This window comes from Solea senegalensis, unplaced genomic scaffold, assembly GCF_019176455.1.
Source record: "Solea senegalensis isolate Sse05_10M unplaced genomic scaffold, IFAPA_SoseM_1 scf7180000015183, whole genome shotgun sequence".
Lineage (NCBI taxonomy): Eukaryota > Metazoa > Chordata > Actinopteri > Pleuronectiformes > Soleidae > Solea > Solea senegalensis.
In genome coordinates, this window is record NW_025321247.1 from 14,818 (window position 1) to 38,361 (window position 23,544).

Consider the following 23,544-nt stretch of genomic DNA (forward strand, 5'->3'; position numbering starts at 1 on the left):
ATGAAGGTGCCAGTGTGTCAACTCCTGCAACTGTTGCTGCTCCTATGTCTGTAGCATCGGCCAGTATATCACCACTGTGTGTGTCTTTGTGTTTCTGCGTCTGTGTGTGTGTGTCTGTTTATGACTGTGTGTGACTGTGTGTGTCTTTGTGTTTCCTGTCTGTGTGTGTGTGTCTGTGTGTGTGTGTGTGTCTGTGTGACTGTCTTTGTGGGTGTGTGTGTGTATGTGTATGGCTGTGTGTGACTGTGTGTGTCTTTATGTTTCTGCGTCTGTGTGTGTGTGTCTGTGTATGACTGTGTGTGTACGTGTGTGACTGTGTGTGACTGTGATGTGAAAAAAACTGACTCATTTGAGGAGTTCAGTGATGGATTGCTGTGCCACCTCCATCACATGTGCTTGTTTGTGCATCTCAGCACGTACACTTTTCTGTGTGTAACTGACACCTTTACATGTTGGCATATTTTAGCATTGCACAAACTTGTTTCATTTGCAGAGTTGTAAGTTTGAGCCCTTCTGAGCACGACGTGTTTCATTTTCTAAAATAATGTCCTGAATAAGCACATTTACATCACAAATCGTTTTTTATTGTGACATAATAAGAGACATGTGAAACCTCCACTTTTGAATTCACAGAAAAACCTCATTTACAGAGAAAAGTATAAAAATGTAGTAAATTGAATAAATGATATAAAAATAATAACTGAATTATGATTATAAATGAAAAGACAGAGAAGATTTCGATTAAAACTAATAACACAGAAGATTGTCATCAGGACGATGTCAGTGATAAAGTGGATTCGTTTTTAAAGTGATTTAAAGGAGTAAAAAACAGACATCTTCAAATCCTCACACATGAAAAAACACATGATATAAATAAAGGGCAAGTACGCAGCTTCTTTGGCCGTTAATCTTTGGTTTTATTAGGGGTGTCAAATTATCGCGTTAATTGCGACTAATTAATTACAGTCATATTAAGGGTGTTATGTTTTTTAATCGCATTAATCTCAGCGAGTTGCTTTTTTATAAAATCTGTTTTTATGTGTTGGGCTTCTTGTGTTTGAGTTGTTGGGGTTTGAAAACAATGGACATGTGCTGTCATTGTGTTTGGCGGGCAGGGTGAGGAGCCACGAACATGGAGGACCATGTGAGAGTTCTCCTCCCAATGAATGCGACATTTACATTTCAAAAACCATTAATAAAGGTAAAGTGATAGAAGAAGTTAGCTTAAGTTTAGCTTACTACGTCAATGCAAAGTACACAGTCGCAAGTGCAGCCACAGCTAATGTTAGCAGCGAAGACGTTAACAATTTAGCGAGCCAAGTTTGTTAGCCAAGTTTGTTAAAACAATAAATTACTTTATAAAGCCACTTTTTGTTATATATCAATCATTTGATCTGCCACAATAATGTAATAATGGATTTAAAAGAAAAGACATCAAGTTAAGGGCTTTTGTCAGTATTTTTAGGGTAAGATTAAAAAAAGAGGTTAATAAGATCAATTAATTACAGATCATAATTAATTAATTTCTCAATTTTCTATCTATTGACAGCACTATGGAACCACTCCAGAACGCTCTGTTTGTTATCTGCGATCCATTTCATGTTGGCGATGGTTCGCTCGATGGACTGATCCACTGCCAGCGTCCCGGAGCCAAAACCCACATCTGAGTTTTCCTCCTTAAACTGCTTCAGCTGTCACGACAAAAGAAAAGAAACAAAGCTGTGAAAACGTGCTGGTGAGGAACAGGTGTGAGAATCAGCCTGAGACATTAGAATATCTTACGTCACACGACCACATCTTTATCTCACCGTGAGATAGATTTTTGTAAACCACTTACTCTCCCACACCAAAGTCCAGAGCGAAAATCAGTGATTTTAGCTGCGGGCCAAAGGAGCTGCTGGTCCTCTGCTGCCTCGTGTGGTCACTTTGTTTCACTGAGGTCAATCTAAGTATAAGATTTAAAAGCCAAATTCATAAAATAAGACATTTGAACTTAGTGATGGAGGCAACAGTGGATCGACAGCGACGTGAACATGTGACGTAAGATATCGTAGACTTACACTGACCACAAGTGTTTTTCAGCTAGTGAGTTTCTGTCTCTGCGTAAGAAACCCTGAACTATCCCTTTAAAACAGAGCTCTGGTGTCTTCTATAAACTTTTCTGTAACATGTAATACTATTTTTGACATATTTTACTTGTTTCAGGTTTTTATGTATAAAGTGTTTGCTGGTAAATACTCATAAAGTCATGTGACCTGTTTGAGCTCAAACTCGGTGGAGAAGCGTTTGGTGACTCCGTTGATGAGGTTGGAGAAGGAGAAGGATCCTCCGCCGTATCTGTGAGTGAAAACATGAACACAGTGATGAATACATGAGGAGACTGAACGTAGAGCTCACTTTCATCCATGTATTGTTCCTCTGAGAGACGAGAAGGAAACAAAACAATGTGCAACATCCATGACGTGAATGTTTTGACGCAAACTAAAAGAAGTTTCTAAATAATTTTCTCACTTTTCTCAGTTCACCTGGAAAATAAACAATGTCATAAACAAGTGAACAAGTGAGGTCACACAAACAACCATCTCGACAATTTCCTGATTTTAAAAATCGCTCATGCCAATGGGGATGTCATGCTGCGTCCCATTAACCTCCGAGTTAATCATGTTCTAAAACTACCTAAAACAACCTAAAACTGACTGAACGTAACTGAAACTACCTAAAACGACCTAATAATAACTGAAACAAACTAAAACAGCCCAAAACTACCTAAAACTAACTAAAACAGTCTAAGACTAACTGAAACTAACTAAAACTACCGAAAACTAACTTAAACTACCTAAAACTAACTACAACTACCTAAAACTAACTAAAGCAGTCTAAAACTAACTGAAACTACCTAAAACTAACTAAAATTAACTAAAACGAAGTAAAACTAACTAGAATTACCTAAAACTAACTAAAGCGAAGCAAAACTAACTAAAATTACCTAAAACTAACTCAAACTAACTAAACAGTCTAGAACTAACTAAAACAGTCCGAAACTAACTGAAACTACCTAAAACTAACTAAAATTACCTAAAACGAAGTAAAACTAACTAAAATTACCTAAAACTAACTCAAACTAACTAAACAGTCAAAAAGTAACTAAAACAGTCTAAAACTAACTGAAACTAAAATTACCTAAAACTAACTAAAACAGCCCAAAACTACCTACAACTAACTAAAACAGCCCAAAACGACCTAAAATGAACTAAAACAGCCTAAAACTAACTACAACTGAAACTAACTAAAACATTTGTTGTTGGACATAAGGTAAAACATAACATGACATTAGTTTACTAAAAATGTTTCTCAAACCTGGAAATGATGATGAAAATGCAGATGATACATGATGAGAGTAGTATAAGAGGTGGGGTCATATTTACTATTATATATATACTGCTGATGAGGTTTCTCTGATTCTGTTGCTGTCATTTAAAAATCAAGAAAAACAGTCAAGCTGATTAATGACAGAGTCCTTTGGTTCATAGAAAGTTAGAAAATGTTATATGGAGCAAAGAAACCAGAAAATATTCATTAATAATCAATATTTATGTGTAAATCTAAAATTCAGGTGTTTGTGTTTTATATTTCAATATTGAATGGATATGGTTTTTCTAAAATCCACATTTGATGGTGCAGGTCTCAGGGTCAAAGGTCAGCTCGGACAGTGTGAGTGATAACAACAAACGACAAGGACTGTAAAACCTTTGTTTCACCATGACATTATGATGGTGAACGAGTGAAGTTTGAACTCACGCCATAAATTAATCTGTCCTCAACCTCTGACGTCAACACTTTTCATGTCCTGTGAGAGACGACACTTATTATGGTCTGTTTGAATACTGCAGATGCCTCGTATGACAAAGAGTAACACTAATTAAAACTTAGCATTTACAAAAAACTATACTTTACTTGGAACGTCACCTCGCTGTGGGGGAAAGAGCCGGAGCTTGTGCGGGAGATGGAGCGCTACCAATTAGATCTGGTGGGGCTTACCTCCACGCACAGCCTTGGCTCTGGAACCACACTCCTGGATAGGGGTTGGAAGTTGTTCTTCTCTGGAGTTGCCCAGGGTGTAAGGCGCCGGGCGGGTGTGGGGATACTCACAAGCCCCCGGCTGAGCGCCGCTGTGTTGGAGTTTACCCCGGTGAACGAGAGGGTCGCCTCCCTGCGCCTTAGGGTTGCGGAGGGGAAAGCCCTGACTGCTGTTTGTGCTTATGCACCGAACAGCAGCTCGGAGTACCCTGCCTTCTGGGGACTCCATAGTTCTGCTGGGAGATTTCAATGCGCACGTGGGCGACGATGGGGAAACTTGGAGAGGCGTGATTGGGAAGAACGGCCTACCTGATCTAAATCAGAGTGGTCGTTTGTTATTGGATTTCTGTGCAAGTCATGGACAAACACCATGTTCGAGCATAAGGACGCTCATAAGTGTACTTGGTATCAGAGTGTCCTCGGCCGAAGGTCGATGATCGATTTTGTGATCGTTTCATCTGATCTAAGGCCGCATGTTCTGGACACTCGGGTGAAGAGAGGGGCAGAGCTGTCAACTGATCACCATCTGGTGGTGAGTTGGGTCAGAGGATGGGGGAGGACTCTGGATAGACCTGGTAAACCCAAACGTGTAGTGCGGATGAACTGCGAACGTCTGGAGGATGCCCCTGTCCGAGAGGCCTTCAACTCTCACCTCCGGCGGAGCTTTTCCGGTATCAATGTAGAGGCTGGGGACATTGAACCCGAGTGGGCAGTGTTCAAAGACTCTATTATGAAAGCTGTAGTGGAGAGCTGTGGCTCCAGGGCTTTGGGTGCCTCAAGGGGCGGTAACACTCGAACATCGTGGTGGACACCGGTGGTCAGGGAAGCTGTCCGACTGAAGAAGGAGTGTTTCCGGGATATGTTATCCCGGAGGACTCCTGAGACAGTTGCAAGGTACCGACAGGCCCGAAGAGCGGCAGCCTCTGCTGTGGCAGACGCAAAGCAGTGGGTATGGGAGAAGTTCGGAGAGGACATGGAGAAGGATTATCGGTCGGCACCAAGGCGTTTCTGGAAAACCATTCGGGGCCTCAGGAGGGGAAAGCGGGGGACCATCCAAGCGGTGTACAGTAAGGATGGGACACTGTTGACCTCGACCGAGGAGGTAACCGGACGGTGGAAGGAACACTTTGAGGAACTCCTGAATCCGACATCTGCACTCTCTGTGATGGAGGCAGAGAGGGAGGCTGATGGGGGATCATCGTCAATCTCCCTGAGGGAGGTCACTGAGGTGGTTAAACAACTCCGCAGTGGCAAGGCCCCGGGGGTTGATGAGATCCGCCCAGAAATGCTGAAGGCTCTGGGTGTGGAGGGGCTGTCTTGGATGACACATCTCTTCAACATTGCGTGGAGGTCGGGGTCAGTGCCGAAGGAGTGGCAAACTGGGGTGGTGGCCCCCCTTTTCAAAAAGTGGGACCTGAGAGTGTGTGCCAATTACCGGGGCATCACACTTCTCAGCCTCCCTGGTAAGGTTTACTCCAAGGTTCTGGAAAGGAGGGTTCGACCGGTAGTCGAACCTCGGATTCAAGAGGAACAATGCGGATTCCGTCCTGGTCGTGGAACAACGGACCAGCTCTTTACTCTTGCAGGGATCCTGGAGGGGGCCTGGGAGTACGCCCAACCGGTCTACATGTGTTTTGTGGACCTGGAGAAGGCGTATGATCGGGTTCCCAGGGAGATACTGTGGGAGGTGCTGCGGGAGTATGGGGTGAGGGGGGCACTACTTAGGGCCATCCAATCCCTATACGCCCAAAGTATGAGCTGTGTCAGGGTTCTCGGCACTAAATCAGGCCTGTTTCCTGTGGGTGTTGGCCTTCGCCAGGGCTGCGCTTTATCACCAATCCTGTTTGTGATTTTCATGGACAGGATATCGAGGCGTAGTCGTGGGGGAGAGGGGTTGTGGTTTGGCGGGCTTGAGATCACGTCGCTGCTTTTTGCAGATGATGTGGTTCTCATGGCTTCGTCGGCCTGTGAACTTCAGCGCTCACCGGATCGGTTTGTGGCCGAGTGTGAAGCGGTCGGGATGAGGATCAGCACCCTGAAGTCTGAGGCCATGGCTCTTAGCAGGAAACCGGTGGATTGCCTTCTCCGGGTAGGGAATGACTCCTTGCCCCAGGTGAAGGAGTTCAAGTATCTCGGGGTCTTGTTCACGAGTGAGGGGACGAGGGAGCCGGAGATGGGCCGGAGAATCGGAGCAGCTGGTGCGGTACTGCATTCGCTTTACCGCACGGTTGTGACGAAAAGGGAGCTGAGCCGGAAGGCAAGGCTCTCGATCTACCGGTCAGTCTTCGTTCCTATCCTCACCTATGGTCATGAAGGTTGGGTCATGACCGAAAGAACAAGATCGCGGGTACAAGCGGCCGAAATGGGATTCCTCAGGAGGGTGGCTGGCTTTTCCCTTAGAGATAGGGTGAGAAGCTCGGTCATCCGGGGGGAGCTCGGAGTAGAACCGCTGCTCCTTCACATTGAAAGGAGCCAGTTGAGGTGGTTCGGGCATCTGGTGAGGATGCCTCCTGGGCGCCTCCCGAGGGAGGTATATCAGGCACGTCCAGCTGGGAGGAGACCTCGGGGTAGACCTAGGACAAGGTGGAGAGATTACATCTCCACTCTGGCCTGGGAACGCCTCGGGATCCCTCAGTCGGAGCTGGTCAATGCGGCTCGGGAAAAGGAAGTTTGGGGTCCCTTGCTGAAACTGCTGCCCCCGCGACCCGGCCCCGGATAAGCGGAGGATGATGATGATGATGATATACTTTACTTTATAAATGTGATGATACTGTCTCTGCAAAAATTCTCACTAAAGCAGTTTGAGGAGGGATTTCCATGTTAGCTTAATAATCACACTTTCAGAAGCTGTAAATAACTCCAAATGTCCCTCTGCACACTTGGGCCTGCTTTTTCCATGGCTGGGCACATCTAATGTTGACCACTAGAGGGCGACATTAGATCACATATTTTGTTTTTGTCTGCAGGAAGTTTCACAGACTCGGCCTCAACTTAATATATATCTTATTTGTCACAAAAAAATTAAGAAGAATAAGATGCATTCATATATGAAAGTTAAATAGCAGGCACTGAAGTTGACTGTTGATAAAACTAGGGCGCAGTTATGTGGACAAATCCCTGATCGTCTTCTCAAATTCTTATTTGTTTCCAAATCATTAAATGTGCCGGCACCTCTCTGCCTGTCTGTCTGCTGTGACGTCACAAAGAAAAAGACCAGAGGTGACCCAGCCCCGTCCTGCCCCGACATGTCAGATGTTCTCAGACTGTTGAGCTTTTGAAATGGTCTTTAAAAAACGAAAACTGTTTTTTAAATGTTTTACTGTGTTTTTTAAATGTGGTTTTTAAATGTTTTACTGTGGTTTTTAAATGTTTTGCTGTAGTTTTACTGTGTTTTTTAAATGTTTTACTGTGTTTTTTAAATGTTTTACTGTGGTATTTAAATGTTTTACTGTGGTTTTTAAATGTTTTACTGTGGTATTTAAATGTTTTACTGTGGTTTTTAAATGTTTTGCTGTGGTTTTACTGTGATATTTAAATGTTTTACTTTTTTACATATAAAATTACACATTAGTAATGTTGTGGCCAAGGTGTTCCACATGGGACAGTGTCAGGAAGTGTCAAAACTCACTCTGAGAAAATGTACGACCAGCGATCTCGCACAAAGTCCCACGCCAGAGGCTGACCCACCACGTTGTTGGCTATGTAGACGATGGTGGACGTGGCGTCCTGCTTCCTGATCCGGTCTGGATCCAGAGTGTACTCCAGGTACCTGATGAGAGATGGACAACACATGTCATGAGAGGGAGGGCGGGAGAGAAAGGGAGGGAGAGGGTGGGAGTGGGAGAGAGAGAGGGAGTGGGAGAAGGAGAGAGAGTAGGAGAGCCACATTTCCACACACATACATAAAGGTGTGTGTGTGTGTGTGTGTGTGTAAATGTGGCTACATTTCCACACACACATAAAGGTGTGTGTGTAAATGTTTCCACACAAAGGTGTGTGTGTGTGTGTGTGTCTCTGTGTGTAAATGTGGCTACATTATAAAACATAATAAAACATTATGAAATAAAATGGGGGTGGAGTGGCTCAGTGGTTTAGACCCCTGCAGAGACATCATGGTCACTGGTTCAACTCCAACTCTGGCAGGTTGTAACTCAATTCCCTTGTAAGTCGCTTTGGATAAAAGTTTGTGCTAAATGACATGTAATGTAACAGATGTTGCAGTTTTAAACTTCATTTTTAACGTCCTTCTTAAATTGATGTTAAAAAGAAAAAAATTAGTTTGGAGACCCAAAAAAAAATCATTTGTGACCCAGACTTTGTGAACCACTGGTGAGGATGGACTGACCTGTTGAGCAGCCACGGTTGTTTGGTGCAGGCTAACGCAGATCGCAGTTTCTCTGCTTCGCTGGCGATCGTGGCGTTCTCAAACTGCTCCCAGGCAAACTGCCACTCTTCAGCGCCCCCTGCTGCGATGGCGTTGCAGTACACAGTGGAACGCAGGTTGGCGTGGATCCTGAAGAGACACGTGATCGGGACGTCGCCATCATGTCACAAAGTGAGGCACATTTTGGATTTCATCTTTTTAAAAACCTTTCATTAAAACATTTTGTCATCTTTTCAGAGAACTTGTAAAGTGACATAAAAACCTTTTCTGGTGATTTTTTCTGAAGCAGTAACTTTTTTGTTTTTGAAACATTTTGTTAAAGTGACGTATGTTTTTGTAACAATGTTTTTAAACTTTTTTTGTTAATGTAAAAAATATTTTTGCCGTATTTGTTAACTATTTTTGTAACATTAGAATGTTGTGTTATCTTCTTAGTGAACATAAGTTGTTTTTGTACCGTGAAACTTTTTTAAACCATTGGAAAATGGTTTTCTCAAGCAATTTTATGTAAAAATGTATGTTTTTGGTACATTTGTGATGTAAAGAATGTTTTTTACTAATTTTAACACACACACTGGTTCTCCATGGAGACGACGTAAACACTTACGTGTTCTTCTTGCTCGTCATCCACTGTTTAAACCAATTCTTGACCAGAGTTTGACACTCGTCCAGTCCAGTTCTGCAGGCCAGACTGATGGCGTTCACCTGATTGTACCTGCAGGAAAAAACAATAGCACGCAGTATTAGTGCAGCACTTTAGAGGGCGCTGTGGAGCAGCGAGAACGGAACATCATATGGTGACTTTTCCAGTTTGCTGGTAAAAAAGAATCAACAGCAGTAAACTCTTACTCTACTACATTTGAAAGGCGTTCAGAGTCTTTACTCACTGGTCCATGTGTTTGTCAGGAACTGTTTTCCAAGTGTCAGTCAAGTTCCCGTAGTGATAAAAAAGATCTGTGACCTTTCTCTGTAAGTATTTCTGTAAAGAACAGAAACACAGAACAGCATCAACACATCGTGATCTTTAACCTTTACATGAGGATCAGAGGAATCTCACCTGCATGGGGCCGTAAACCTCACTGCGGTCGAACATCAGGTAGAAGAAGTCCAGGTTTCCAATGGCGGAGCTCCATGGCATGTAGTCCCGCTCTTTGTTCAGGTACTCGGTGGTTCTGAGCGCCAGAACTGTCGGGATGATCTTTGCTCTTTGGGTTTTTAAGAAGAGGGTTAAGAGATCGTAAAGCTGTAGTACGTACATTTTACAGTCACTGATGTGAAATAGCAGTGTAAGTGATGACGATGGTGCTGTCTCTCAATCCACAACACTCATCTTTGCAAACACTTTTTCACTGTGATCACATGTGACGAAACTCTCTGACCAATCATGTGATCACACGTGACGACACTCTCTGACCAATCATGTGATCACACGTGAAGACACTCTCTGACCAATCATGTGATCATACGTGACGACACTCTCTGACCAATCATGTGGGATTAGGGATTAGAAATCTAATCTAATTATTATAAAAGATTTTTGAATTATAAGTACATTTTTGAATTAAAAGTAGATTTTTGAATTGTAAATAGATTTTGGAACTTTTTTCAGTTTTAAACTGAATCAGATGTGGAGATGTTAGAGTGTGTATTTTAAGAAGAGTTTTTTTCTCAGTGTAAGTGTAAAGTTCAAAATAACCATGTATTTTGTTGTTTTTTTACTTTTCTTATGCTAACAAAGAACAAAAACAGAGTATCGTATAAAATCCTTTTCTCGTGTGTGTAACAGTGTTAGCAGGGTTTACCTGGCCAGGTTGAAGGTGTCGTCCACCAGCTGAGCTCTGTTGATCACTGGAATAACCTGAAATATGCCAATAATCAATATTTGCAATCAATATTCTGTTTAAGTAAAACTTTTATTTTCTTACAATAAATTTATATATATATAAATGTATATATATATATATGTATATAAAAATATATATGTAAAGTATATATATATACACTGTATATATATGTATATATATATGTATATATATATATATACATATATGTATACACACATGTGTGCCATTTTTAATTTTGGCGTTTTGGTGATTTGCACCCTATGTAAATGGATAAGACATCAAAGGTTTTGCGGATTCAAAAGTGAGGGTATATATATGTATATGTATATACATATATACACATATACGCATATATGTATGTACAAATATATGTATATATATACATATATGTATGTACATAAGAGCATAAGAGCCAAATTATGGTGAAGTCTGCAGGATATTAAAGGGATAGCTCAGGGTTTTTTACCGACAGGAATCGGCCAAGGTTCACTCTCAAGGCTGCCAGCAGGGAGCGCAAGAAAAAGCTTATTTCTCATACAATAAATGTATATATATATATATAAATGTATATATGTGTATATATATACATTTATATATATATATATATACATATATATGTAAATATATATATATAAAGTATATATACATATATATACACACACACACATATATGTGTGCCATTTTTAATTTTGGCGTTTTGGTGATTTGCACCCTATGTAAATGAGCAAGACCATCAAAGGTTTTTGCGGATTCAAAAGTGAGGGTATATATATGTATATGTATATACATATATACACATATATGTATGTACAAATATATGTATATATATACATATATGTATGTATAAATATATGTACATATATACTGTACATGTTTATGTATATATATATTGAATTGAATATATGTATACATATATTCTATCTATATGTATACATACATATGTATATTACATTTACATATGGATATATATATATTGTATTGAATATATAGACTATATATGTATACGTATGTATATATACATGATCTATCTATATATAAAACTTTATACATGATGTTATTTTTGCGTCTCCAGGTGATTGATTCGTCTCACGTCTTACCTTATGATCGGTGTTCAGAGCATCCACGAGTCTGTTCCAGTTTTCATCATCATAGTTCACCCTGTAGTAACCCACCACGTCCAGGTTGGCCAACAACCACTGCGATGTTTTCATTGCATCGTGTGTCGCTACGGACAACAAGAGTTTCGCAGTTATTACCGACAAACACACGAGCAGGTAACTGTGACTTTGTTTCGTCTTCAGTCAAATGTCAGTGTCAGTGCTTAAGGGCGTAGTTCTGATCCTGACACACATGGTCATAGCTGAGTATGCTGTCAGCGCCCCCTGCTGTCTGAGACACAGACAAAAGCAGGAAACATGGCTGCCAGCAGAGACACAAGGAAAGACAGAGTTTCAACAGAGTGGAGCAGCTTTAAGTGTTAACCACACAAAATACACGCTTTAAATCTGCATCTACGTCACATGTCTACATGTCTTTATCTCACGGTCAGACAGACTTTTACAACAGGAAACTCAAATCACTCTCCCACACCAAACCCCATAGTGAAAACCAGTGATTTTAGCTGCGGGGACACAGGAGCTGCTGGTCCTCTGCTGCCTCGCGTGGTCACTTTGTGTCACTGAGGTCAATCTGAACAAAGGATTTAAACACTGAAGTGACAAAATGAGACATTTGAACTTAGTGATGGGGGCAGCAGTGGATCAACAACTCCTGTGTGTGATGTTAAAATCACTGGCTTTCTCTACACTTCTCTACACTTTGGTGTGGGAGAGTGAGTGCTTCACAAACTTCAGTTTCCTGTCTAACAGTGAGATAAAGACGTACTTTCTTGTCATGCCTCGGCCTTGTGTCCCCGTAATCAGCCACGTTTTCCCTCAGACTGATGTTTGTTACCTGATTTCTTCCTCAGCCAGTACGGCTCCTGTGGCTTGGCTCCATTCATCATCCACCTGATCGGAACGATCCATTCATAACTGTCAGAAAGAAAATGTACACAGTTCATTCAGGGGGTCACTCAGTTTATGCTGGTTCTTTTCTTTGCTTTTGATGGAGAAGAAAAATGTGGGTTCACCAGTCATGAAAACAAAACAACAGCAGAAAATGTGCATTAAGTCACGGCTGGACGAGACCAAAGGTCATGGTTGTGCTTGTCATTGTTTAACATCACGAACACCACTTCAGAAAACCCTGAACTATCACTTTCATATGAAGGTTCTTCTTCAGAATGAAGACATTTCAGCTGCTGGTCTGTAAAACACAGGACTTTAGCTCTCTGACTGATCTTATTCATGTTTCTGTCAAGCGGGAAGTCTGTGTACGCACTTATAGGGTGACAGTGCTGTGACAATGGAATCTGGATCCAGCAGAAAGTGTTTCTGGGACAAGGCACCAGTCGTGGTATTGATGGTAACCACAGGAAAACCCATCTGCAGCACCCAGGTGTTCATGATGTCCTCCACACTGTCCTTCAGACCAACGGCAGACGCATTTGCATCCACAGCCTGTGGATAAAAGCCAAGCAACACCGGGAGAAGGTTAACGGGACAAGCAGTGACCATGGACGAGATGTTCATGTATGGATGTAAAGAGTCGACAGTGGAGAACATGCCGTTTGTAAGTGCTTCCATAGGTCGGTGTAGACGGCGTTCCCAAAAGCAAATTCCTTCAGGTAGGTCTGAAGGACAGGAGGAGGACACAGATGTTATTTTATTCAGATGAGTTCTTTCTGCTCACAGCTGAACCAGGATCTGAGTCAAAGGGACTTTTTAAAAGATTCTCATCAACCCTGACCTGAGAACGTCTTTCCATCAGCCTGTTTTACCGTATGTGTTTTTCTGATTCCCAATTTATTATAATAAGATGCAGCCCCATCAATTCACATCATCACAACATCAGCGGTTGATGATTAAAAATACGATTTATGGAACTGAAGAAGAAAAAAAACTTGATAAAGTAAAGTTGTATGAGTTTACCTTGAGTCCCTCCTTAAAGACGTCTTCAGTCAAGAAATCCGACAACATTCTTAGAACAGACGCTCCCTGAAGACAAAACACACTCGTTTAATCATGAAATACAATCAAGCCAATTCAACAGAAATGAAAACATTACATTTAAATAAGAAGTAAATGAGTTTGTTGCATAAGAGCCAAATTATGGTGAAGTCTGCAGGATATTAAAGGGATAGCTCAGGGTTTTTTACCGATAGGAATCTGCCAAGGTTCACTTTCATGGCTGCCAGCAGGGAGCGCAAGAAAAAGCTGATTTCAGCCACTTAACTACAGACTCAGTTGATAACAATAATGTTCATGTCTTCATGTGACTGTGAGACAGACTTTTACAACAGGAAACTCAAGTTAACCACTAACCACTCACTCTCCCACACCGAAGTCCATGGAGAAAAAAAACGATTTTAGCTGCGGGGACACAGGAGCTGCTGCTCCTCTGCTGCCTCGTGTGGTCACTTTGTGTCACTGAGGTCAATCTGAACAAAGGATTTAAACACTGAAGTGACAAAATCAGACATTAGAACTTCAACAACTTCTGTGTGTGATGTTAAAATCACTGATTTTCTCTGTGGGCTTTGGTGGTGGGGTCACACTGAGTCAGAGGTCAACAATTTAGTATAGGTGATGGTGGATCAGTGGTAGAGTGCGTTGTCTTTCTACTGGAAGGTTGTGGGTTCAAATCCCGGCTCTGTTAGTCTCTATTTTTTCCGCTCAATAAAACATGTTTCTCGCAGGTTGTAAATTATATGTTGATTGATGTGAATCATCAGTGTTCACATGTGGTGAAGAGTAAATCTGGCGCCTGCTTGATGCAAAGGGGCAGACCTGACGCCCCTGCATGCACACCGGTTTCGCACACCACTCCACAAAGCTGTAACATTCCTGTGGCCGAAATGCAACCAGTTGCGGATGCTGCCTGCTGACCAAAGGGCAAATGTGCAACAGTAAGTTCCGCCTGTTAGCTGCGCAGCAGCCGGAATCTAGTATGAAGCAGCTTAAGTGGTCAAGACTAGAAAAGTGACAGATAAACACAATTACCTGAGCATGTTTTATTGGCTGTTGTTGTCATTTTGTGGCTTTAATTATTATAATCTTGTTTTATCTTTACAATGTCTCTAATCTCCTGACAGTTTATTTTTATATGTGTTGTATGCCCACTCATATAACGACCATAAAGTTCTTATCGCAGGGAGCATGAGTGCTTTACAAGCTTCACTTTCCTGTTGGAAAATCTGACTCACAGTGAGATAAAGACGTGAACATGTTCTGAAGATAATCGATTTACCTGGGATTGGTGAACACATATTTTCACTCTCCGTGGCCAGAGGACAGAGGACAGAGAGGAAGAAGAACATGGTGAAGCTCAGTGACAACGTCACACTGTTTGTTTTTTATTTTTTACTTTAGTTAATTGATGCGAATGATAAACAACGATGACCCAACCAAGTTTGTAAAAAGTTTGCGACGCACATTGAATGCTTGTTGTAGCATTGCACTGGAAATGAGTTAGACAAAGCAGGGACGACTGATACTGACATAATAAACCGATATTAGACGACAGTAATGATTAGATGACAGTAATGAGTTATGAATAATGTTGTTTTGGAAGTACTGTATCTGTATGATGAGTAAGTGGGCGTCACCTTGCTGTATGAAATGGCATCAAACAGCTCACTAATCTGCGCTGGTTTCTGGATGTCTACTTCTCTGGAGGACAGAGGGTGAGACGAGGCCAGAGCGTCCACAGCGAACACTCTGTGGACGTCGTTGAGGACAATCAGGTCTTTCTGTGCGGAGAGAAGTGATGAAACACACTCAGCAGAGTCTGGATCAGGAAGTCCTTCATAGTAATGAGTAGTTAGTAGATGCTGTTAGTAGTTAGTGGTTAGTAGATACTAGGTAGCAGTTAGCGGTTAGTAGATACTAGGTAGCAGTTAGCGGTTAGTAGACACTAATTAGTAGAGAGAAGTTAGTAGATGTTGTTAGTAGTAAGTCATTAGTAGATACTAGTTAGTGGTTAGTAGATACTAGTTAATAGTTAGTGGTTAGTAGACACTAGTTAGTAGAGAGTAATTAGTAGATGTCATTAGTAGTTAGTGGTTATTAGATACTAGTTAGCAGTTAGTGGTTAGTAGACACTAGTTCGTAAAATTTAATGGAATAGATAATAGTAGATAATAGTTACTAGTGAGTACATCATAGTTAGTAAATATCAGTTTGTAGTTAGAAGTTAGTATATACTAGTAGTGAGTAGATAACAGTAGTTGGTAGATAATAGTTAACAGATAGTAGCTAAAACTTAGTAGTTAGTAAACAACAGTTCATAGATAATAGTTAGATAGTAGAGAAAGAAAGTAAATACAGTCACCTCAGGAAGAGTTCTTTGAAACTGAGTATTTTTAGTATTTTGAAAATACACAGTATTTTATTCTGATACATTTATTAGTTTGGTATTTAGTTTGGTAGTAGACACTAGTTAGTAGATGCTGTTAGTAGTAAGTCATTAGTAGATACTAGTTAGTAGTTAGTGGTTAGAAGATACTAGTTAGTGTTAGTATATAGTAGTTAGTGGTTAGAATGTGCTAGTTAGTAGATGTTGTTAGTGTTTGTAGATACTTGTTAGTAGTTAGAAGATACTAGTTAGTAGAGAGTAGTTAGTAGATGTTGTTAGTAGTTAGTAGATACTAGTTAGTGGTTAGTAGTTAATGGTTATTCGCAAACTAGTTAGCAGTTAGTGATTAGTAGATATTAGTTAGTGGTTATTACATACTAGAGAGTAGTTAGTAGATGTTGTTAGTAGATACTAGTTAGTGGTTAGTAGACACTAGTTAGTAGAGAGTAGTTAGTCGATGTTGTGAGTAGATACTAGTTAGTGGTTAGTAGATAGTAGTTAGCGGATACTACTTACTATATAGTAAATAGTAGTTAGTAGATACTACTTACTATATAGTAAATAGTAGTTAGTAGATACTACTTAGTATATAGTAAATAGTCAGTAGATAGTTAGTAGATAGTAGTTCGTAAATAATAGTGCTTATTTAGTAGATAGTTGATGGTAGTTACTAGATATAACGTGTCTTGAGATAATGTACGTTATGATTTGGCACTATACAAATAAAATTGAATTGAATAGATAATAGTTACTAGTGAGTACATCATAGTTAGTAAATAGTAGTTGGTAGTTAGAAGTTAGTAGATAATAGTTAGCAGATAGTAACTAAAAGTTAGTAGTTAGTAAACAAGTTAGTAGACAATAGTTAGATAGTAGAGAAAGAAAGTAAATAAAGTACCTAATGAAGAGTTCTTTGAACCTGAGTATTTTTAGTATTTTGAAAATACACAGTATTTTATTCTGATACATTTATTAGTTTGGTATTTTATTTTAAAATTCTTACCACATTCCAGTCGGGCTCAGCTTCATGTGCGCCCAGATACTCCACATAAGACGCAAAACCTTCATTCAGCCACAAGTCGTTCCACCAGCGAAGAGTCACCAGGTTTCCAAACCACTTTAAACAAGAGCACAGAGGAACAGTGTCAGAAAAACCCAAACACTCATACTGTGAGAAGCTGGACTGGACATGTGACTGCAACTAACGACTACTTTCATATGTGGATGAATCTGTGAATGATTCAGTTTCAATGATTTCTTTGATTTTATGGGGCAAAGAAACCAGGAAATATTCACATTTAAGAAGCTGAAAAATCACACAAACTGGTTTGTCTTATTTAAAAAACAAAAAAAACTTAAATAAGTTATGAAACAGCTATTTAATGAAAGATTTAACGTCATTTAAAGCCGAAGATTTTGTATTTTGGATGTAAAACCAAACATTTTCTTGACACTTCACACAAAGATCTGGTTAAAACCGAACCATGTGAGCCAGTTCATGAGCGATGATCGTAGCAATTCTCTCCTTGTTGCCGTTGGAGGAGAACTTTTCATCATAGAGCAGCGCCGTCTCTCTATATGTGATCAGACCCCAGTTCTCCATGGCTCCGGCGTTAAAGTCCGGCAGAGCGATTTGATCTGCATTCAGAGGAAGATCAATAACATCAATAATATTAAAGCTGGAGGCGCTGTGTGCTTGACTCAGTTTACATGTGTGGATGTGTTCTGGCTCGTGGAAAGTTTAGTGAAGCAAAGTTACAAGTTAGGAGGGACCAAAATCCACCTAAATTACCATAGTTACCGTGGCCACACCCCTTTGAATCTGCGAGACCTTTAGATAAATTTTCATCCTTAATGCGTCCAGCATCAGTATCAGTATGATAATATTGTTTATTTGTGTATTTACACTTTCATCAGTGCTTTTATTGTGTGTTTTTAGGTCTGTAAGACAGTGAGACTGCACCCTGGAGACAATAGGAGGTTTTCCCCAGACCAAATGTCATCACTCTATGTATATTCTGCCCTGTGATTATCTGTAAATGAATGAACCAGTTGTCGTGTGAATGGTGGCCAAAAAAGTCCTCAGACGTGTCAATGTATGTGTGGATGAGAAGTGTCTGTGTGCTGGTTGGGACAGTTGGTCTGCTTATCAGAAGCTCCCACACATCAGCTGTGTGTCACATGACTTATAAACCTAGTATGTTTACCCTTCATTACTAATATTGCCTTGCTGAGACTTCTGTTTGAAATAGTTAAGAATTTGTTATTGAATATTTAATTTGGTCTAGTTATATGGTGAGATTTAACGCTCATAGTTGAATAGAAAAGATTGAGTATCATGTCCTGTAAACTGTTGAGTTACATTACTGACAACCCAGGCATCAGGGCTAAAAAGGTCACTGAGTGGTTTTAATAATATAAACCATTCCTGAACTAGACTTATATCAGATTTCTTGACAGTAGGATTTAATTCTTAAAGGGTTTACATTTTCAATGATTGGTCAACTTTAATTCCCGCTGATATTTCAAAGTAAAGTTATTTGTTTTGTAAATGGAGTCAGATTATTGTTACATGCTGTTAGATAATTCCTCTGCTACAGCTCTTCTTTCCACTGGACGCGGAACGGCCGCGGCGCGGTTCTGCTTCGTCCTCTCCCAAACGTCAATCCCCACCGGGCGCGTTACGGCAGCGGCGCGGAGCCTTGGGAGCCAGCGGTATTCACGGAAGATCGCGCGATAATCTCGAGCGGACGCGAGATCCCGCGATAGACCGTGTGTATAAAGGAAACAACAACAACACAGCTTCTTTCATTCTCCGACGTGGACGAACTGTTGATCTGGCCATCTATTTTCGATATTGTGCTTCTACCATGTGGAAGTTTGCTAGTCAGTTTCTCTAGTTGCCTCGTTTTATGTAGTTTCATTATGTCCTGATTGTCTGTGCAGTATTGACAATGTAATAACATAGTTAATAAATTAGTTAATAAACGTATTGTGTTTTATTTTGAAAGGGGGGCGGAAGTGTTTTACTTTGATACTGTGTCGGACTTCCTGTCTTGTGCGATCTGCTTCGTTGAAGTTTACGAGGTTCAGCAGCGGCAACGGAAAAAATAGAACTGATTCCTATCGATCCGCGCCGCAGCGCGGCCGGTGGGAATGCTCACATTGATTAGAATGGAAGCGATTTGCAACGGCTACCGTTCCGCGGCCGTTCCGCGTCCAGTGGAAAGGGTCAGTGTGGTCAGTGCATGACACTGACCGGATTTTGGCAGAGGGTATTCGGAGCTGTAATATTGCTCGAAGAACTTCAGGATGGTTCCGGTTTTGTTGAGTGCGTAGTCTCCTTGTCCGGCATCGATAGCAGGCTTGCGGGCGAAGATTCGGATCTGAACAGACCAATAAATCACATTTCACAGTCTCATTTATGAACAGGAACTTTAGTTTCACTTCATTTAACCATAATGTTAAAGTCTACAGATAAAAAAGAACATCAATGCACGTGCGACTGATTTACTGCCAAACAAAAGAGCCATGTTGTGGGTTGGTAATGGAGCTGTGACTGTGTTCACGGCTGAGTCGAGCCTATTTGAACAAAGGAAAGATGAATGAGAACTGCGAGAAAATAAACTCAATCTCAGAATAACTTCAACCAATAAAGTATATAGTGCTCAGTGCTCAGCGTAAATGAGTACACCCCCTTTGAAAAGTACAATTTTATACAATATCTCAATGAACACAAAAACAATTTTCAAAATGTTGAATATATATAAGTTTAATATAACATCTGTTTAACTTATAACATGAAAGTAAGGTTAATAATATAACTTAGAGAACAACATTTTTAGTTTTACTATTTTTAGGATCTTCTTGTAGCCTTCACCTTTGCGGTGTAAAGAAATTATTTTCTTTCTCAGGTCTTGAGACATTTCTCTTCCATGTGGTGCCATTGCTAACAACATGAAATGGGAAAGGGTTTTCTACATCCTTTTATAGTCAACTGTCTGCTGGACACCTGTGTGATGAGTAATTAGACTCACCTCTGGTTGATTATTGTTAAATTGGACATTTGTAGTCTAAAATGTAGCCTTGCTCCAGAGACTTTCAGTGTGGTGTACTCATTTTTGCATCGCCCTTCTTTGAGTAAAACTGAAAAATGTGTAATCTAAGTTATGTTACTGACCTTGCTTTCATGTTGTAAGTTTAACAGATGTTATATTAAACTTATATATATTCAACATTTTGAAAAAAAAGTTTTTGTGTTCATTGAGATATTGTTTAAAATGGTACTTTTCAAAGGGGGTGTACTCATTTACGCTGAGCACTGTATATTGGTGGGAATCTTTTTGGCTTCTAAAAAATCAATGAAATATAAGAACAAGTCTTTTGAACAGCTCTTAGAAAAGATCCGGCTCCTTGAGATCAGGCTCCTCAAGATCCGGCTCCTCTCTTCAAAGAGCCAGAATTTCCAGCTCTAGTTGTTGATGTTGCTTCAAGTGAGTTGGTGTTTCTGGACTGCCACACAGTCAGCACTGACTGTGCTGTGAGTGCCCCCTGCTGCCGAGAACCAGCCTGACCTACTGAGGCTCTTGATTCATTCCATTTGTATTAGTTTCACAGTAAATCAGCAGCATTTCAGTGTTAGTGTGTCAGAGTTAACGAGGTCGCTCCCACTTTCCAAGGTTGGAAATCTTCCCATCGGAAATTCCACGTTCCGACTACAGACGGAATGCACCATTATCACACTTAGAGTTGCACCAAATTTTTATATAGAGATATACATTTACCAAAACGTTATCAGTCATGTTTCCAATGTAGCCAAACTCGCTGACGATGAACGCTAGCAGGTAAGTGGACATTTTCTCCGTTGTCTCAAAAACAGTCTGCTGCACTTCCCATCCGTCTCTGGTGACATTGGTGGATTCTGTAGAAGAGGGAAAAAATAAGTTCACGCCACGATGTACTAACAGTCAGAGCTGACTGTGTTTTGAGCGCCCTCTGCTGCTGAGGAGCACAGGCTCAAAACCAGATTTGAGCGAAATCTGATGAAATTCTACGTCAGTTTAAGTCTACAATATTTTTTTAAGAACATGTAGAACATTAGCACATTACATTTCATGTCCACGTCTTTATCTCACTGTTAGAATTTTCAAACAGGAAAGTCAAGCACTCACTCTCCCACACCAAAGTCTGGAGAGAAAATCAGTTATTTTACCATCACACACACAGTTGTTGATCCACTGCTGCCTCCATCACTAAGTTCAAATGTCTGATTTTGTCACTTCAGTTAACTTTATTGACACAAAGGGACCACACGAGGCGGCAGAAGACCAGCAGCTCCTGTGTCCCCACCAGCTAAAATCACTGATTTTAGCTGGTGACTTTGGTGTGGGAGAGTGCGTGCTTTACAAACTTGACTTTCCTGTTGGAAAAGTCTGTCTCACAGTGAGATAAATACGTGAACATGTGACTTAGATACAACTTGTGAAATTGGTGTCACACCCACAGCTGTGGAAGGAAACAAACAAATACTCATTATCCTGTCACAACCATTTGGGAAATTCAGTTAATATTTGCGAGACATTTTCATAGAAACCAGTCGTCACCTTTCTCCCTGCCGTTGGACAGAGCCACGGTTCCTCGGTCGTGGATCAGAGTGATGTCGAAAAATGCTTTCATGGCCGGTTCATCAAAACAAGGGAAAGCCTTCCTGGCGTCTGTCGGCTGCATCTGAGTTGTAGCAACGACCCTGAAAGGAAACGGACAAATGGACAAACGTTTGAGTCCCCATGACTTTGGATTGATTTCATTTCGTCAAACACAGAAGACCAAAGATTCTCAGCCTCACCGTGTCAAATGTCAAAAAGCATGTCCGTTTTAGAAATAAAGATGTAAACGGTGACAAGTAAAAACATCAGCTAACATCATCATCTAATATCAGCTAACGTGAGCTAACATCACCAGCTAACATGAGCTAACATGATCAGCAAACATCACCAGCTAACATAAGCTAACATCATCAGTGAACATCACCAGCTAACATGAGCTGACATCATCAGTGAACATCACCAGCTAACATCATCAGCTAACATGAGCTAACATCATCAGTGAACATCACCAGGTAACATGAGCTAACATGAGTTAACATCAGCTAACATGAGCTAACATCATCAGTGAACACCACCAGCTAACAGCTGACATCATCAGTGAACATCACCAGCTAACATGAGCTAACATCATCAGTGAACATCACCAGCTAACATGAGTTAACATCAGCTAAGATCAGCTAACATCATCAGCTAACATGAGCTGACATCATCAGCTAATATCAGCTAACATCCTCAGCTAACATCAGCTAACATCATCAGCGAACATCACCAGCTAACATTAGCTAATATCAGCTAACATGAGCTAAACTCATCAGCTAACGTGAGCTAACATCATCAGCTAACATCACTAACTAACATCAGCTAATATTGTCAGCTAATATCAGCTAACATGAGCTAACCTCATCAGCTAACATCAGCTAACATCACCAGCTAACATCAGCTAACATGAACATATAACTTTCTGGGAAATGATGGCGTATGAGTAGAACTGGAGAGAAGTGTAAATGCAGGGTTTACTTTTTCTGTCCGTCTTCCATGTATTCACTCCTGTAGAAGCCTCCCAGATCATCGGCCAGCTCTCCTGTGAAGTTGGTCCACAGCTGGTACCTGTGGTTCTTCAGCAGTTTACTGTGCAGCTGCAGGACCAGGTACTGAGTCTCAGGCTGGAGCCAGGAGGATCTGATGGCCGGAGCCTCCACTCCAGGGCTGACAGACGTGAGCACAGCCAAATGTCCAGCATGTTTGAAATAGTTCAGCTTGTTGGAGTGAATGAGGATCAGGTCGGTGTCCTCGGTACAATTGAACTGGACAGAGGAGTCACCTGACACAATGACGAAAACAACACAACCTGTCACTGCTGTGACCAACAAAACCGGTCTGAGCTTTAAAGTGTGGTTATGTGACGTTTGATTTCAGCGACTTCATAAAAGTCAAATCTAATACAAATCTATGTCAGTGTAAGTCTACGATGTCTTCAGAACACATGCACGTCTTTATCTCACGGTGAGACACATTTTTCCAACAGGAAACTGAAATTTGTAAACCACTCACTCTCCCACACCAAAGCCCATAGAGAAAATCAGTGATTTTAGGAGATAAAGACGTGATCATGTGACGTAGATATCATAGACTTAGACTGACGGAGATTTTATTATCTTTTGCCTGATAATCCACATTTCTATTCTAACCTATGATGAATGATGTCTTTTATCTTCATAGATTTTCTCTCTCTCTCTCTCGTCAAACCAAACCAGTGTGGAGGAAAAGGAACCAAATCAGAGGCTTAGAGACAATGTAGACTTACCAGTGAAGACGTAGAGCCCTGTTTCATCTGGCGTCAGTCGTGGCCACAGTGTGACATTGTAGTGCTCGGGCACCAGGCTCTTCGGGAGTCGATACTTGTCCCAGGGTTCGTTGGAAGGAGCCGGAGTCGTGACCGTGGGTGTGTCTGTCGTCGGTGCGTCTGTCGCTGGTGCGTCTGTCGCTGGTGCGTCTGTCGGTGAGGTTGGGTTGTTCTTAGCCTTTTCCTGTGAGTACACAACGGACAGAGCAATGATGGTGGCCACAGCTCCTGCGCCCTTTACTGATGTAGAAACCTTTTCCCATGACGCTGTCTGTCTGTCTGTCTGTCTGTGCTCAGTTACACACTGAGAGATCGTCAGCAGAGATTTGACCT

The 23,544-nt window shown here is 41.1% G+C and overlaps 1 protein-coding gene across 1 annotated transcript; it reads right to left on the reverse strand.

Annotated features, from left to right (window-relative positions):
• Window positions 1–562: 562 nt before the first annotated feature.
• On the reverse strand, window positions 563–23,489 carry LOC122762033 (aminopeptidase N-like). Its single transcript, XM_044017196.1, is given in 22 exon segments — window positions 563–1,691; window positions 2,256–2,337; window positions 7,706–7,846; window positions 8,423–8,590; window positions 9,069–9,176; window positions 9,349–9,440; window positions 9,519–9,666; window positions 10,264–10,319; window positions 11,403–11,530; window positions 12,259–12,338; window positions 12,688–12,866; window positions 12,974–13,039; window positions 13,338–13,403; window positions 15,014–15,157; window positions 16,766–16,879; window positions 17,246–17,400; window positions 19,022–19,148; window positions 20,547–20,683; window positions 21,366–21,508; window positions 22,386–22,689; window positions 23,173–23,447; window positions 23,449–23,489. Coding segments are annotated over 22 exon segments (2,895 nt in total). The 5' UTR covers window positions 23,475–23,489; the 3' UTR covers window positions 563–1,535.
• Between the last annotated feature and the right edge of the window lie 55 nt (window positions 23,490–23,544).